Source organism: Rhinolophus sinicus, chromosome 8, assembly GCF_057876585.1.
Source record: "Rhinolophus sinicus isolate RSI-liver-muscle chromosome 8, RSI-T2T, whole genome shotgun sequence".
Classification (NCBI taxonomy): Eukaryota; Metazoa; Chordata; class Mammalia; order Chiroptera; family Rhinolophidae; genus Rhinolophus; species Rhinolophus sinicus.
Window position 1 is genome coordinate 40384516 of NC_142508.1, and position 14816 is coordinate 40399331.

Below are 14816 nucleotides of genomic sequence, written 5' to 3' on the forward strand. Positions count from 1 at the left end.
GCTGCTCACCTTTCCCCGTCTGTGCTCATTCTTTGTGTTCTTACTGTTTACTTTTGAGAGCTTTTCATGTCCTTGTACATCCTGATACCTACTTTTCATAGTCTTGCGTATTCAGGATACAAGTCCTATGGCAGATAGGTGATGTGCAAATATTTTCCCCAAAATGTTTTAAATTTTGACAAGTGCAATTTATCAATATTTTCCATTATGGATTGTGTTTCTGATGTCATGTTTCCAGGCCACTAATATTTCTCCATGATTTTCTTCTAGAAGACTTGTAGTTTTTGATTTTACGTTTGGATCCATTTGGAGTTAAATGTTGTATTAATATAAAATGTGAGGTATAGTTATAGATTTTTACCCCCCCAATACATGAATGCCTAATTCTTCTACTTCCATTTATCGAAAAGACTCTAATTCTCTAATTCCCTTGGCATCTTTGTGCATATTTGTGTGGGTCTATTTCTAGCCTATATTCCATTCTACTGATCTGTCTGTCTATCCATTTGCCAATACTACACTGTCTTGATTTCTGTGGCTTTATGGTAATTCTTTAAATTGGGTAGCGTGGGTCCCCCAACCTTTTTTTTTTTCTGAAAATTGTTTTGGCTATTTTAATATGCTTTGCTTTTCTATAAAAATTTTAGAATTAGCTTGTCTGAATCTCCAAAAATTACTTCTGAGATCTTGATGGCAATTATGTTAAATCTGTAGATCAATTTAGGGAAAAATGACACCTTAACTATATTTATACCGCAATTTAAGTCACCATGTAAATAAGTCTCCTTATTTATTTATTTCTTCCTTGATTTCTTTCATCCATTAATTGTAGTTTCCTGCATGTACGTCCTGTATATGTTTTATTGACTCATCCCTAAGTATTTCAATGGGGGCAGGGGGGGTAAATGGGATTCTTCTTTTAAATTTCAATTTCTAATTGTTAAAGCCAGTGTATAGAAACACTTGATTGTTTGCATGTTGCGTTTGCATCCTACAGTCTTTCCAAAGTCAATGATTAGTTCCAGGAGCTATTTTTATTTTTTATGTTTGATAGGTTTAAGGAGATGCTTCAAGTTCCCTGGTACTTTCACGTCTCTACATGGGACACACAGCAAGAATTAAGTGCAGCGAACGTCAGTCGTGGTGGAACACGCTTATCCTCTGGGCCAGGAGAGCACGGGAGGCTGATGAAGAACCGCCATGTTGTTCTCACTGCTTATCTGTCTTGCAGGGATGCCGTCCTAAGAACGTGCTCCTTGCCGTCTCCCAGGGATGAAGAGGCACGAGGCTTCCCACCTCCCCCCACGCCAGCTTTAAAGCTGCTCAGCTGCAGCATGGCTTGTCTAGCCCCGGGGGGAAGATGTTGAAGAAAACTTGCCTTCATTAGTTGATGTGAGCTTTTCTCTATTAGCTTTTATCTGTTCCTGTGTGTGAGGTGATTTCTGTGCTGTGATCAGGGGTTGAGTAAATTCCCCCTTTGGTCTCATTCTGTCGAGCAGGAGATATGAGATGATGTTTGTTGTTCTGTCCGTGTTGTGAGGTGATGGTTAGCTTAGGGTTAAAGAAATTCTTGATCAGGGGTTGAGAGAATTCCCTCTTTGTTCTGTCTGTTTCGCCCACATCAGCAGATGAAGTGAAGAAGTAGCTAAGTTATATCAGGACGACGTGACAGGCACGTTGCCAGGCTTTGGAAGACCTTGGGCTGATGGTCCCAAGCAAGAACAGTAGATATTGCTTATCCGATGAATTGGCCCTTTGGCCGGATGGGCAGCATTCATGTCAGTAACTGCCCGACCCTCCGCGAACTGGCCATTCCCGGAGGGTGAGGAAGGAACAGGAAACTTGGCTCTAAGGTACATCTGAGAAAATATATAAGACAGACCTCAGTTGGCACCATTAATAATTATTATTTCATCATTTGGTCATTTGTCATTGGTGATTTCTCATCATTCTAACATTTTGAAGACTTCCAGCAACGTGCAGCTTACAACACCAGGGGATGTCCTGACTTCCAGCCGCGAACCTGATGAGGGCCGAATGGTTCCCGGCCCCTCCAGTGTTGTTCCCCACGGTTAGCCTTCTTGAGAACTTGTGAGCATCTAGAAAACTTGTGTGCAGCTTGCAGCTTACACATCAGAAGATGCTCTGACTTCTAACAACAACAATAACAATGCCAACAGCAGCAGCATTCTTGGGAACTAGCCAGCAGAGGTGTGGGAGACACCTGAGTTTCTCTCAGCTACATACCTGGCAAGGTTTAGATTTTTTACTTTTCCAGTGTTGTTCTCCCCCAATTTGGTGAGCTTTTGACATCTACTGTAATAGTTACTATCCTATAGAGCTTATTGCTGCTTTTGGATGCTCCTTATTGATGTTATTTGTGTATTTAGCGAAGTGATTTTTGATCAATAGTAAGCATATGCTGAGATCTCTTAAACTTATAAGTATGTGTACTCCTTTGATGTGACATTGGTCTCAATGTGTATGGTTTAGTCTTAACCACATTTACTTTCTGGCATTAGCACATTCTATAAATTGCCTTTGTCTTTTGCTATTGTATATTGCTAAATACATTGATTAGATATTGCTAAATAAATAAATTCATTAGCCCCATTCTAGCCTGTGTTCCTCCTCCTCCCTTTCCCGCTCGTCATTACAACCCCAAACAAGGTGTCCTATCCTCCATTTTGAACTGTCTAAATCTGAAAAGAGCTTAGTGCTTTTTTACTCACCAAGATATCAGCCTTCTCCTTTATTGACAATAGGTTCCATAGGATTTTCTATGTAGGTAATTTAATTATATAAAGATTAATTCTTGTAGTAATAACCTTTAAAATTTTGCTTCCTAGTCAGTTGTACTGTTTATCTGGGGTTTCTATTTCAGTCAGGAATTCCTTGCTTGTAGGTTAAGAATTATGAATGAAGCAAAACTAATTAATTTAGGAAATAGGAATGTGCTTCTTCCAGCTGTTTTCCCAGCAGCTGTTCTGTGTAAATAGGTTGTGGCTCTCCACACACGGGACTCCTGTTAGGGTTCATGGGCAGGAGGAGACATTATAGAAACCTGCAGACACAAATACTAATCCACACAAACACACACCTGCCAATTTAAGAGAGGAGGGCTAATACACATGCATGCGTTGACCCTCCATACTGAGCTATGGCACATACACTTAAAGAGAAGAGAAAGGAGTCCCTCCCACTAACTATGAGCTTTTACAAGGTCTCAAAGTCTTTGCCTGAACTCTCTTTCACCTTCCCAATATTTTCACTGTGACATAGGGAGGAAGCCAGCAGAGAACAGAGGGACACATCTAATAATACCCTATTCATTATCTCGTCACAATGACAGTAGTGGAGACAATCAAATAATAGTAAGAAATATGGATGGCGCCTTTTTTTGGACAAGGCACTCTACAGGGAGCTGCCATTCAATCTATTTTATGAATCCCAGACGTCTACCCTACATCAATCTATTCCTTTCTCGTTCTCCCTGGCAGAGTTTCTGAAGCCTGATCTTCTAGATCACGCCACAACTTCACAATTTCCTGTAAATAACTCTGAAGAATTATAACCAGTGCAGGTCTGGAGGTGGATTGCATGGGGGCATAGAGAGAGCCCTGGAAACTTCCAGGGTGGACAAGTATAGGAAATCTAAAAAACGTCAGTGCTTAGTGGGGAACGTGCCAAGAAAACCAGTGTTTGGGGGGAAATGTGCCAAGAAATTGTTTCCATTGGGTTTCCCCTTGCTAGAAAGCGTCCAAAGAAAAACATGTCTCAACTGAAAAGTTCCAACATAGTATTTACTAAGGTTTTGAGATATCTGGGAAGGTGGCAGCCAGTTGGAACTGGTTCGGGAACATTTTGCTAAATTAGTTGATGTGGTTTTTTCCCTTACATTTAACTATTATCCCTCATGCTCCTCCCTTTCAGCAGCACTGAGCTTCTGTTGTAACGTGTGAGTCTATATAAGTCTCAGTATAAGGTCCCACACCCAGCTCTTCTGCTGCTCTGCTGGGTAATGAAGAACCATGGGGCCCAGAATCTTTGGTAAGGGGGGCTCCAGCCCCAAGTCCAGCCTAAGTGTTATCACACCCCTAATGTATCTCTGAACCTCAGACTTAATTCTTTCCTATTCAATTCTTCACTTCCCGCCATGTATCACCCATGTTATCTCTAATTATGTACAAATCTCTCTCCCAACCTGCAATTTTGCAAAATCTTAGTTCTTTCTTTCTTTTCTTTTTTTAAGATTTTATTGGGGAAGGGGAACAGGACTTCATTGGGGAACAGTGTGTACTTCCAGGTTTTTTTCCAAGTCAAGTTGTCCTTTCAGTCTTAGTTGTGGAGGGCACAGCTCAGCTCCAGGTCCAGTTGCTGTTGCTAGTTGCAGAGGGCACAGCCCACCATCCCTTTCGGAAGTCGAACCAGCAACCTTGTGGTTGAGAGGATGCTCTCCAACCAACTGAGCCATTCAGGAGCTCAGCAGCAGCTCAGCTCAGGGTGCCGTGTTCAATCTTAGTTGCAGGGGGCAGAGCCCACCATCTCTTGCAGGAGTCGAGGAGTTGAACCAGTAACCCACTGGCCCATGTGGGAATCAAACCGGCAGTCTTCGGCACTAGGAGCACAGAGCTCCAACCGCCTGAGCCACCAGGCCAGCCCAGAATCTTAGCTCTTTCCAGAGCTCTCCTTCCACCCAGAGTCAGTCTCAAAATCTACTCAAATCTCTAATTGTTACCAACAATGAAGGAAGCTCGTGGACATCATCTTGGGGCCAGTGATAGTGACCAGAAGGCTACTCTACAGCATCATTCTCATTCTCCTTCTGTTTCTTAGCTGCTATCTTCATTTTTGAAATCATGGGCTCACGCTTAGAAGGAGTCACAGGTGAGAACAGGTGAAGGGAGGATGGAAGGGGTGGCACCGTGGATGGGAGTCGGAGCTCCCAAGGATCTCAGACTGGTCCTTGGAGCCCATTCTGTCATGGCTCTTCCAGACACTGGACTCTTGCTATGCCAGCCAGCACCCATGTGTGGGGACCAGATCTACAACCCCTTGGAGCAGTGCTGTGATGAGGGGACCATCCTGCCCCTGAACCAGACCCGCCTCTGTGGCCCCTACTGCACCTTCTGGCCCTGCTTCCAGCACTGCTGCCTTGAGTCCTTGGGCTCTCAGAATCGGGCTGTTGTGAGGTTTAAGGTCCCAGGCACGAAGTCCAACTGCTCATCTGCCCCCCTCACCAGGATCTGTGCCCAGGTAAGTGTGCAATTCTAGTCCAGGCTGGGAGAGGGGGGAGCAGGGGATGGACTTTGGTTGTCTGTGTTGCACCCTGACATGCAGTCTCTGCTGAGGTCCCCGTCACCCCATCTCTGAAAGAACATGTACTCTGTCCTCCTCTATCTCTCTCTCTCTCTGCAGGAGTACCTCCCCAACAAGCCCTCTATCAGAACTGAGTATTTCTGGACCATCCTGAGGAGCACAGACACAGGACACTCAAGATTCTGATATTTGCTGGTCAGTAGTTCTGCGACAAAGATTTTTAATAACCATAAATATCACTGTTTCTTCCATTTTGAAGACCATCATCCTAGCCCAAGCTACCATCACCATCTGTACCTCAGCAGTCACCTAGCTGATCTCCCTACTTCTACTTTGCCCTCTTTAGTTTAGTTTGTAAATTGGAATAATCTTTTTAAAATATCAAACAGAAGAAAGATATTGTGGAAATCCCCACTCTGGCTTCCATGAAATCTGTAGTTAATCCCCATCTCCCACACTCTTTTTTTTCTTTTTACATTTGGTAACTATTTTTACATATCTTTAAATACTTCATTGTATTTAAGTGCTACTTAAAAATAGTGGTATACTTATCAGTTAATTTAGATGGTCCAACATGGACCAGAAAAAGTGGTAGTCAATTTAATTATATTTCTTTCCTTTCTCTAGACCCCAAATTATTTTTGTACATATGTGTGTATCCCAGTCATAATAGGGAGATTCCACATTAATTGTGGAATTTTACAGATACCATGTTTCCCCGAAAATAAGACTGAGTCTTATATTAAAATAAGACCGGGTTGGGCCGGCCCAGTGGCTCAGGCAGTTGGAGCTCTGTGCTCCTAACTCCGAAGGCTGCCAGTTCGATTCCCACATGGGCCAGTGGGCTCTCAACCACAAGGTTGCCAATTAGATTCCTCGAGTCCTGCAAGGGATGGTGGGCTCCGCCCCCTGCAACTAAGATTGAACGCGGCACCTTGAGCTGAGCTGCTGGTGAGCTCCCAGATGGCTCAGTTGGTTGGAATACGTCCTCTCAACCACAAGGTTGCCGGTTTGACTCCCACAAAGGATGGTGGGCAGCGCCCCTTGCAACTAGCAATGGCAACTGGTACTTGAGCTGAGCTGCGCCCCCCACAACTAAGACTGAAAGGACAACAACTTGACTTGGAAATAAGTCCCAGAAGTACACACTGTTCCCCAATAAAGTCCTGTTCCCCTTCCCCAATAAAATCTTTAAAAACAAACAACAACAAAAAAATCATCACCTAATCATTAAAAATAAATAAATAAAAATAAAATAAAATAAGACCGGGTCTCATATTAATTTTTGCTCCAAAAGATGCATTAGAGCTGATGGTCTGGCTAGGTCTTATTTTCAGAGAAACATGGTAAGAATTGAAAGACTTGGTGGAGGAAATATTTTTTAATATATATACATATATATGTATATATATGTGTGTATATATATATATATATATATATATATATATATATACACACACACACACATATTAGAGTCCTTCTTGCTCCAAAAGAAATTTAAAAGTTTATCTATTAAAGTAATGCCTGTAGGCTATGTCAGAGAGGTAGTAGAAATGACATACCACACACAAAAAAAGAGAACTCTAATAAATTTGTATTGGTTTAAGCCAAAAAGAAAAAAATAAAATAAATAAACAAAAACTCCTAGACATAGATAACCATTTACTGGTTACCTGAGGGTAAGGCAGGAGAGGAGATCATAGAAGAGGGTAAAAGGGGTCAAATATATGGTGATGGAAGGAGAATTGACTCTGGGTGGTGAGCACACAATGTGATATATAGATGATGTATTTTAGAATTGTACGCTTGAAAGCTATATAATTTTTTTACTAGCCATTGTCACCCCAATACATTTAATTTTTTATAAAAAGTTTATTCACACTATTCTACCATAAGAAAAGATGAAATAGGACCATTTGTGACAACATGATGGATCTTGAGATTATAATGCTAAGCAAAATAAGTCAGACAGAAAAAGGAGAGAACCATATGATTTCACTGATATGTAGTATATAAAACTGAATACAACAAAAGAACAAGACAAATGAAGAAACAAAAACTCATGACACAGACAATAGTTTAGTGGTTACCAGAGGGTAAGGGGGGAGAGGATTGGAAGATGAGGTTAAAGGGGATCAAATATATGGTGATGGAAGGAGAATTGACTCTGGATGATTGTCATGCAGGGTCTCAGCTCCCTCGGCTCTCCAGGGCTCTGTCTGCACCGCCTCCCCAGCTCCTGCAACTCAGTGGGAGTGTAAGGGGTGTAGGTCGTGAACTCAGTCACAGCTGGGTTACCGGCAGCAATGCTCCCGGGGCCCAAAGATTGCTCATGCTTTTACCTTTTTCTTCAAGATGGGCTGGGCATGGGGGTTGGGAGCTACATTGTCTCCACTCTCGTTGCCCACCTCTGCCTCAGAATCTCCACTGTGGGGCCCCTCCTCTAACAGGTGGACTCGATCTTCCAATGCCTCCAACCGGGACACCTGGTCCTGCACCTGGGCTATTCCAGCCACAGGGGTGGGCTATTCCCACCCCTCCTCAGGGGCCGAACTCCTGAGAACAGTGGCTGCTGGGTACCACACACTGTGTGGGGGCCACATGTCCTCCTGTCCCGAGTCAGACGCCATTCCTACCTGGCCAGAATCCTGCTCGCTGTGCCAGGTATCCAATTGGGTGGAGGCCTCAGTGTAAGATGTCTGCAACCCTCGGAGCCTACAGCAGCAGCAGATCACCAAAATGAAGGTGATGCTTTCTATGGCAAAAAGAGTGGGGTGCCATCTGGAGGCTCGAGTCTCCCAGACAGACCACACCTCCTGTTCCCAGCGCAGCTCCTCATGGGCCTTCTGAAGCTGAGCTTTCATACGCATAAACTACTCTATTACTTTACGGAGTGTTTCGGCAGACACCAAACCCTGCTCGCTGCACCATGTGTCATGCAGGGTCTCAGCTCCTGCTCCCCACATAAGAACGCAGGACATGGTGAGGCCAAAAAGGAACACCCACGGAGCCATAGATAGGGGAGTCATACCACTATATTCTCGATGGCTGCTGGGTTGGAGACACAGGAAGCAGGCTCCACACGATGTGCAGCCCGCCATTTGCTTCTCTGCCAACCAACCAACCAACCAACCAACGTAGTCACAGCAGTTACATCAGCAGCCAATTGGCCAACGTCTACAGCCAACGGCCAACCACCACCCAAGCCAGCACCCCCCCCACCCCCACGTGAGGCCGAGAGCCTGGAAACTGCTCTCTGGGACTCTGTCCCCACAGTGATGAACATCCAATGTGATATATAGATGATGTATTACAGAATTGTACACCTGAAATCTATGTAACTTTACTAACAATTGTCACCCCAATAAACTTTAATTTAAAAAAAAAAGGTATATTCACTTTGCTTTATACAAGAGTGCATTCCAGAAAAGCTCTGTGTAGATAATTTTTAGTTACTTGTATCGTGACCTCAGTGTTGCCTAATTGGTGATAAATAAAAATATGCATACGTATATTCGTATACAAAAGCTGAAACACATACACACAAACCATCACCAAGACTAGCTGTACTGCCTCTTTCTCGATACATACCACTTCTTAGCCCTTAAAATTCCTATAAACTGAAAACAGATAACATTTACGTGCTGAAATTGTACTGACTTATTTCTAGGGTTTTATTTTTAAGCTGAAAAACTATAGGGGCGGCTGGATGGCTCAGTTGTTTAGAGCGCAAGCTCTCAACAGCATGGTTGCTTGCTGGTTCAATTCCCAGCATGAGATGGTGGGCTGCGCCCCCTGCAACTAAAGATTGAAAATGGCAACTGGACTTGGAGCTGAGCTGCGCCCTCCACAACTAGATTGGACAACTACTTGGAACTGATGGGTCCTGGAGAAACACACTGTCCCCCAATATTCTCCAATAAATTAAAAAAAAAAATTCTAGATAAGTTTGCTGAAATGAAATTAGTCATGTGCTGCATAAGGATATTTCAGTCAATGACAAACTGATTATATGATGGTGGTCCCACAAGATTAAAATGGAGCTAGAAATTTCCTGTCGCCTCATCATTGTCACACAACGCATTACTCACACGTTTGTGGTGATGTTGGTGTAAATCTACTTTGCTGCCAGTCATATAAAAGTACAGCACATACAATTATGTACAGTACAGAATACCTGATAATGATAATTAACGACTATGTTACTGATTTATGTATTTACTATAATAGTTTTCAGTTATTATTTTAGAGTGTATTTAATCTTTCTACTTATACCATGTTTCCCCAAAAATAAGACTGGGTTTTATATTAAGTTTTGCTCCAACAGAAGCATTGGGGCTTATTTTCAGGGGATGTCTTAAAAAAATCATGCTAGGGTTTAGTTTCTGGTTAGGTCTTATTTTCGGGGAAACATGGTAAAAATAAAGCTTGTTGTAAAACAGTGTGCCATATTACATGGGCAGGAGCCTCATAGGTGTCATGGTTACTACATCTCTTAATTGCAGTATTTTCTTCTGTGCTGATTCAATCTCATGTTGTTTTGTACAGTTACATGCTATACAGGCTTGTAGCCTAGGAGCAATGGGCCATACCATGTAGCCTACGTGTGTAGTAGGCTAGACCATCTAGGTTTCTGTGATGTTCTCACAATGACAGAATCGCCTAACAACACAGATTGTATCCCCATCATTAAGTGGCGATGACTATCATTTTCTTTTCTGGCATCCCTACTCTGTTGGTGCCATATGAAAGCACCTAGTCAAACCCGTAGAGATGTGGGGAGAATGGTGTGCCTGCAGACAGCATGGAAGGTCCTCTTCCCTCATACCTTCCCCTGTGCATCTCTTCCATTCAGGTGTTTCTGAGTTATATCCTTTTATAATAAACCAGTATTCTAGTATAAGTAGATAGATGATAGATAGATAGATAGATAGATAGATAGATAGATAGATAGATAGATAGATTTAAATGTGCCTAGTTTGATTACTGGGTAATAAGATATTAGCTTCTCAAGGGGAATTTTGATGGGGAGAGTGGTATATTCACAGAATCATCTACATCTTCGATTCAGGTTCCACTAGAAAAACCTATCCTAGATCTGCCTGAAAAAGGTAAGTTACCTGGAGCTTTCCCATTAACTTCTGCTTCCCGCCTACAGCGGGCAGGTCAACCACACACAATCAGCACGGCTGCCTCAATCGATTGATACTTAGGGAAATGTGGGCTCCTAAGTTTTCCACAGCAGTGAATTTCTGCCCCACTAAGCAAACGGCACAGCGTGCTGTAAATGCTGCTCCCTTTTCGGGGTCGATGTTGCCGAAGCCCAGGATGGGCAGAGACCCAGCCCTCCCCACACCCTCACTGGGCACAGGGCTCACATGACATGCACAGCTTTTCAAGGCGCTCACTCTGAAGTGGTAAGGACCTCAAGCTCTTGGGTCCAGGAAAATAAAATTCCCTCCATGATCAAGGGACTTTATATTCTAAGAACCATTTTGCCAAAATGTGTGGGGATGGAGGTCAGAGTGCAGGGCCATCTGCATAATTTGCAGGGACCAGTGTGAAATGAAACTGTGGGGCCCCTAGTTTAAAATGCATGAAAAAGTTCTATTAAAAGCACTAAAATAAGGTGTTTTTCTTTTAAATTATTTTATTACTTATAAAACATAGGGGAACTTTTGCTTCAGGAAAAATGTAGCAGACACACTTTTTCCTATTCTTTCTAGGTAAAGCTAAAACACCTGGACATTGTATATGAAACAAACATAAGAAGACTCTGAAAGTTCTCTCCAGAAGGCATTACATGGTGATGAATTCCCTGGGCTTTCTTTTAACATCATGATATATCTCAGAGATGCAACTGAAGAAGACAGCACATCAGAAACACCAACAAGAGTAGACCAACAGAGACTCCCCACTCTCTAGCCAAAGAACGAGGAAAGGGGCAGCCTAGAAAGACATATACTTTTAGACACTAACTGCTCTACTCCAGGCAAATATCACCAAAAAACTGTGACCCCACCGCCAGCAGAGGCCAAGTGGGGAACCCAGACTTTTACCCTCACCTACACATAAGGAGAAACCCTGACTCCCCCTCAGGGATGCTGTTAGAGAAGACCAAGGGGAAGGCCCCCTTTCACCACTACGGTGTCAGACTTTTACCTAATATAACCAAAAAATTTATTCATGTGACATCTTTCCTTTTAGACATTTTATTTTTTATTATTATTAGTTTCAGGTGTACAAAACAACATACTGATTAGACATTTATACACCTCACAAATTGATAACCCCAAAAAGCCTACTACTCACCTGACACCACACATAGCTATTACAACACCATTGACTATATTCCATATGTATATTTGACATTCATTATTATTTTGTGTTGGTTTCAGGTGCACAGCACAGTGGTTAGACATTTATATAATTTGTGAAATGATCCCCTCTATAAGTCTAGTGTCCATCTGACACCATACAGTTTTACAACATTACTGACTATATTCCCCATATTGTATTTCACGTCCCCATGACTATTCTGTGACGACCAATTTGTACTTCCTTATCCCTTCACTTTCTCACGCATCTCCCAACCCCCTTCCCATCTAGCAGACATCAGTTTGTTCTCTGTATCTCTGCACCTATTTCTGTTTTGTTTGCTCATTTATTCTGTTCTTTAGATTCCACATATAAGTGAGATCATATGGCATTTGTCTTTCTCAGTCTGACTTATTTCACTTAGCATAATACCCTCTTGGTCCATCCATGTTGTTGTAAATAGTAAGATTTCATTCTTTTTATGGCAGAGTAATACTCCATTGTTTAAATGTACTACAGTTTCTTTATCCAGTCATCTATCGATGGGCATTTCAGTTGTTTTCATATCTTGGCTATTGTGAATACTGCTGCAGTAAACATATGGGTGCACTGTTGATGGGATTGCAAATGGTGCAGCTACTACAGAAAACAGTATGGAGGTTTCTCAAAAAATTAAAAAATAGAACTACCTTATGACCCAGTGTAATGACGAGCGGGGAAAAGAAGGAGGAGGGACACAGGCTAGAGTGGAGCTAATTAATTTATTTAGCAATATGTAATAGCAAAAGACAAAGGCAATTAATAGAATATGTTAATGTCAGAAAGTAAAGATAGTTAAAACTAAACTATATACATTGATAACAATGTCATGTCAAAGGAGTACACATACTTACAAGTTTAAAAGATCCCAGCATGTTTACTATTGATCAAAAATCACTTGGCTAAATACACAAATAACATCAGTAAGGAGTATCCAAAAGCAGTAATAAGCTCTATAGGAGAGTAACTATTACAGTAGATGTCCAAAGCTCACCAAAGTAGGAGACAACAGCACTGAAAAAGTCATAAATCAAAACCTTGCCAGGTCTGTAGCTGAGAGAAACTCAGACATCTCCCACACTATAGCTTTAATAAATTAAAGCTGTGTTCCTAGATTGGAAGACAATATTGTTAAGATGATGATATTCCCCAACATGACCTACAGATTCAATACAATCCCTGTTCAAATACCAACAGCCATTTGCAGAAATGGACAAGCTAATCCTAAAATTCATATGGAATTCCAAGATACCCCAAATAGACAAAACAATCTTTAAAAACAAGAACAAAGTTGGAAGATTCACACATCTTGATTTCAAAACTTATTACAAAGCTACAGTAATCAAAACAGCATGGTTCTGGCGTAAGGATAGACATAGAGATCAATGGGACAGATTTGAGAAATAAACCTATGCATCTATGGCCAACTGATCTTTTTTTAACTTTTATTTATTTTAAGTGTATTTTTCCAGGGCCCATCAGCTCCAAGTCAAGTAATTGTTTCAATCTAATTGTGGAGGGCACAGCTCACAGTGGCCCATGTTGGGGGATCGAACCGGCAACCCTGGTGTTACGAGCATTGCGCTCTAACCACCCCTAAGGCCAATTGATTTTTGATAAGGGTACCAAAATCATTCAAAGGAAAAGAATAGGTCTCATCAACAAATGGTGGTGGGAAAATTGGATAGCCACATGCAAAAGCACGAAGTTGGACTCTTATCTCACACCATATATAAACGGTATATATTTAAATTATGTCCCTTGTAAATAACATGTAGTTGGACTTACTTTTTTTTAACCCAGCCTGACATTCTTAGTCTTAAGCTTGCAGTACTTAGCTTAATTACCACAAACTAAGTGGCTTAAAACAACAGAGGTGTATTCTCTCTCAGTTCTGGAGGCCAGAAGTCCACACTCCCTCTGACGTCTCTAGGGGAGAATTCGTCCCAAGCCTCTTCCGTCTTCTGGTGGATGCTGGTATCTTTGGCTTGTGGCTGCATCACGCCAATCTCTGCCTCCATTTTCACATCACCTTCTCTTCTGTCTGTAGTCAAACATTCCTCTTATAAGGATATGTATGGTTGTGCTAAGGGTCCACCTGCATAATCCAGGATAATCTCCCCATCTCGACATCCTTAACTTCATCACATCTGCAAAGACCTTTTGGGGGATGATGTTGTTGCTGTTGTTTTGCCAAAAAAAGTAACATTCACAGGTTCCAGAGATTAGGACATGAATATCTTTGCGGGGCGAGGGGGGACATTTTACACAACCATTATATTACACAATGTTTCAAAAATACAGTAAATACAACCGTCCTAACCAATTAGGAGGTTGAAAGAAGAAAATAGTAAAAAGCAACCCGAGTGTCAAAGGGCAGAAGCATTGGGGAAAGAGGGCTGGTCTTAGGGGAGGCCGCCTCCAGGGGATCGGGGATATTATCACAGACTTGGTTTCCTTCTGCACCCTCTCTGCTTCTGGAACGTTGACCACACTAACTGTGGCTTCCCTCATGGTTGAAAACTAATTTCTAGAAGCTTCCATGGTTATATGTGCCTTCCAAGAGTGTCTATCTCCCTCTCAGCTCGCCAGAACAATCTCTCAAAAATGCAAAGAGGCTCACGTCTCTCCCATCCTTGTATACTCTTCTGTGGCTCCCCAGTGCCCGCAGCGTGAAATCCACACCCTCAGTGTGCCAGACAAATCCTAGCAATTCTGCGGACCTGGCTCCCCACATGCCCTGGTCCTTTACTTCCCAGCAGCATCAGCCTTCTTATAGTTCCACAACATTACTCAGCCTCTTCTCCATGCCTTTTCTCCCCCGATCGATCCCTCCTGCATAAAATTCAGTCACTCCTGGCCATTCTTCATACTCGGATTTCTACGTAGCACTATTAGGAACAAACCACCGCTCGCCCCCTGGCGGCGGAAGGAGGCAACCGCAGAGGGAAGACATCCTTTCCCAGAGGTCAGAGCTGATGTTCCCTGGCCACCTGTCACCTGCCAGGCAGCACTCTAATCGCGTCACCTACATGAAATATAGTATATCTGTTTATAACAAGTATTAGTTTCTTTATTTACTGCCTGTCTTCCCCCACTAGAATGTGGGTGCAGGAATTTCTGTTTGTTCACAGCTAAAT

At 42.4% G+C, this 14816-nt stretch overlaps 1 protein-coding gene across 1 annotated transcript; it reads left to right on the forward strand.

Annotated features, from left to right (window-relative positions):
* The first annotated feature begins 4031 nt into the window (after nt 1-4031).
* IGFL4 (IGF like family member 4) lies at nt 4032-6538 on the forward strand. Its single transcript, XM_019754801.3, has 4 exons — nt 4032-4050; nt 4837-4887; nt 4997-5256; nt 5419-6538. The coding sequence occupies exons 1-4, from the start codon at nt 4032-4034 to the stop codon at nt 5503-5505; spliced, it is 417 nt and encodes a 138-aa protein (XP_019610360.2). The 3' UTR covers nt 5506-6538.
* The last annotated feature ends 8278 nt before the right edge of the window (nt 6539-14816 follow it).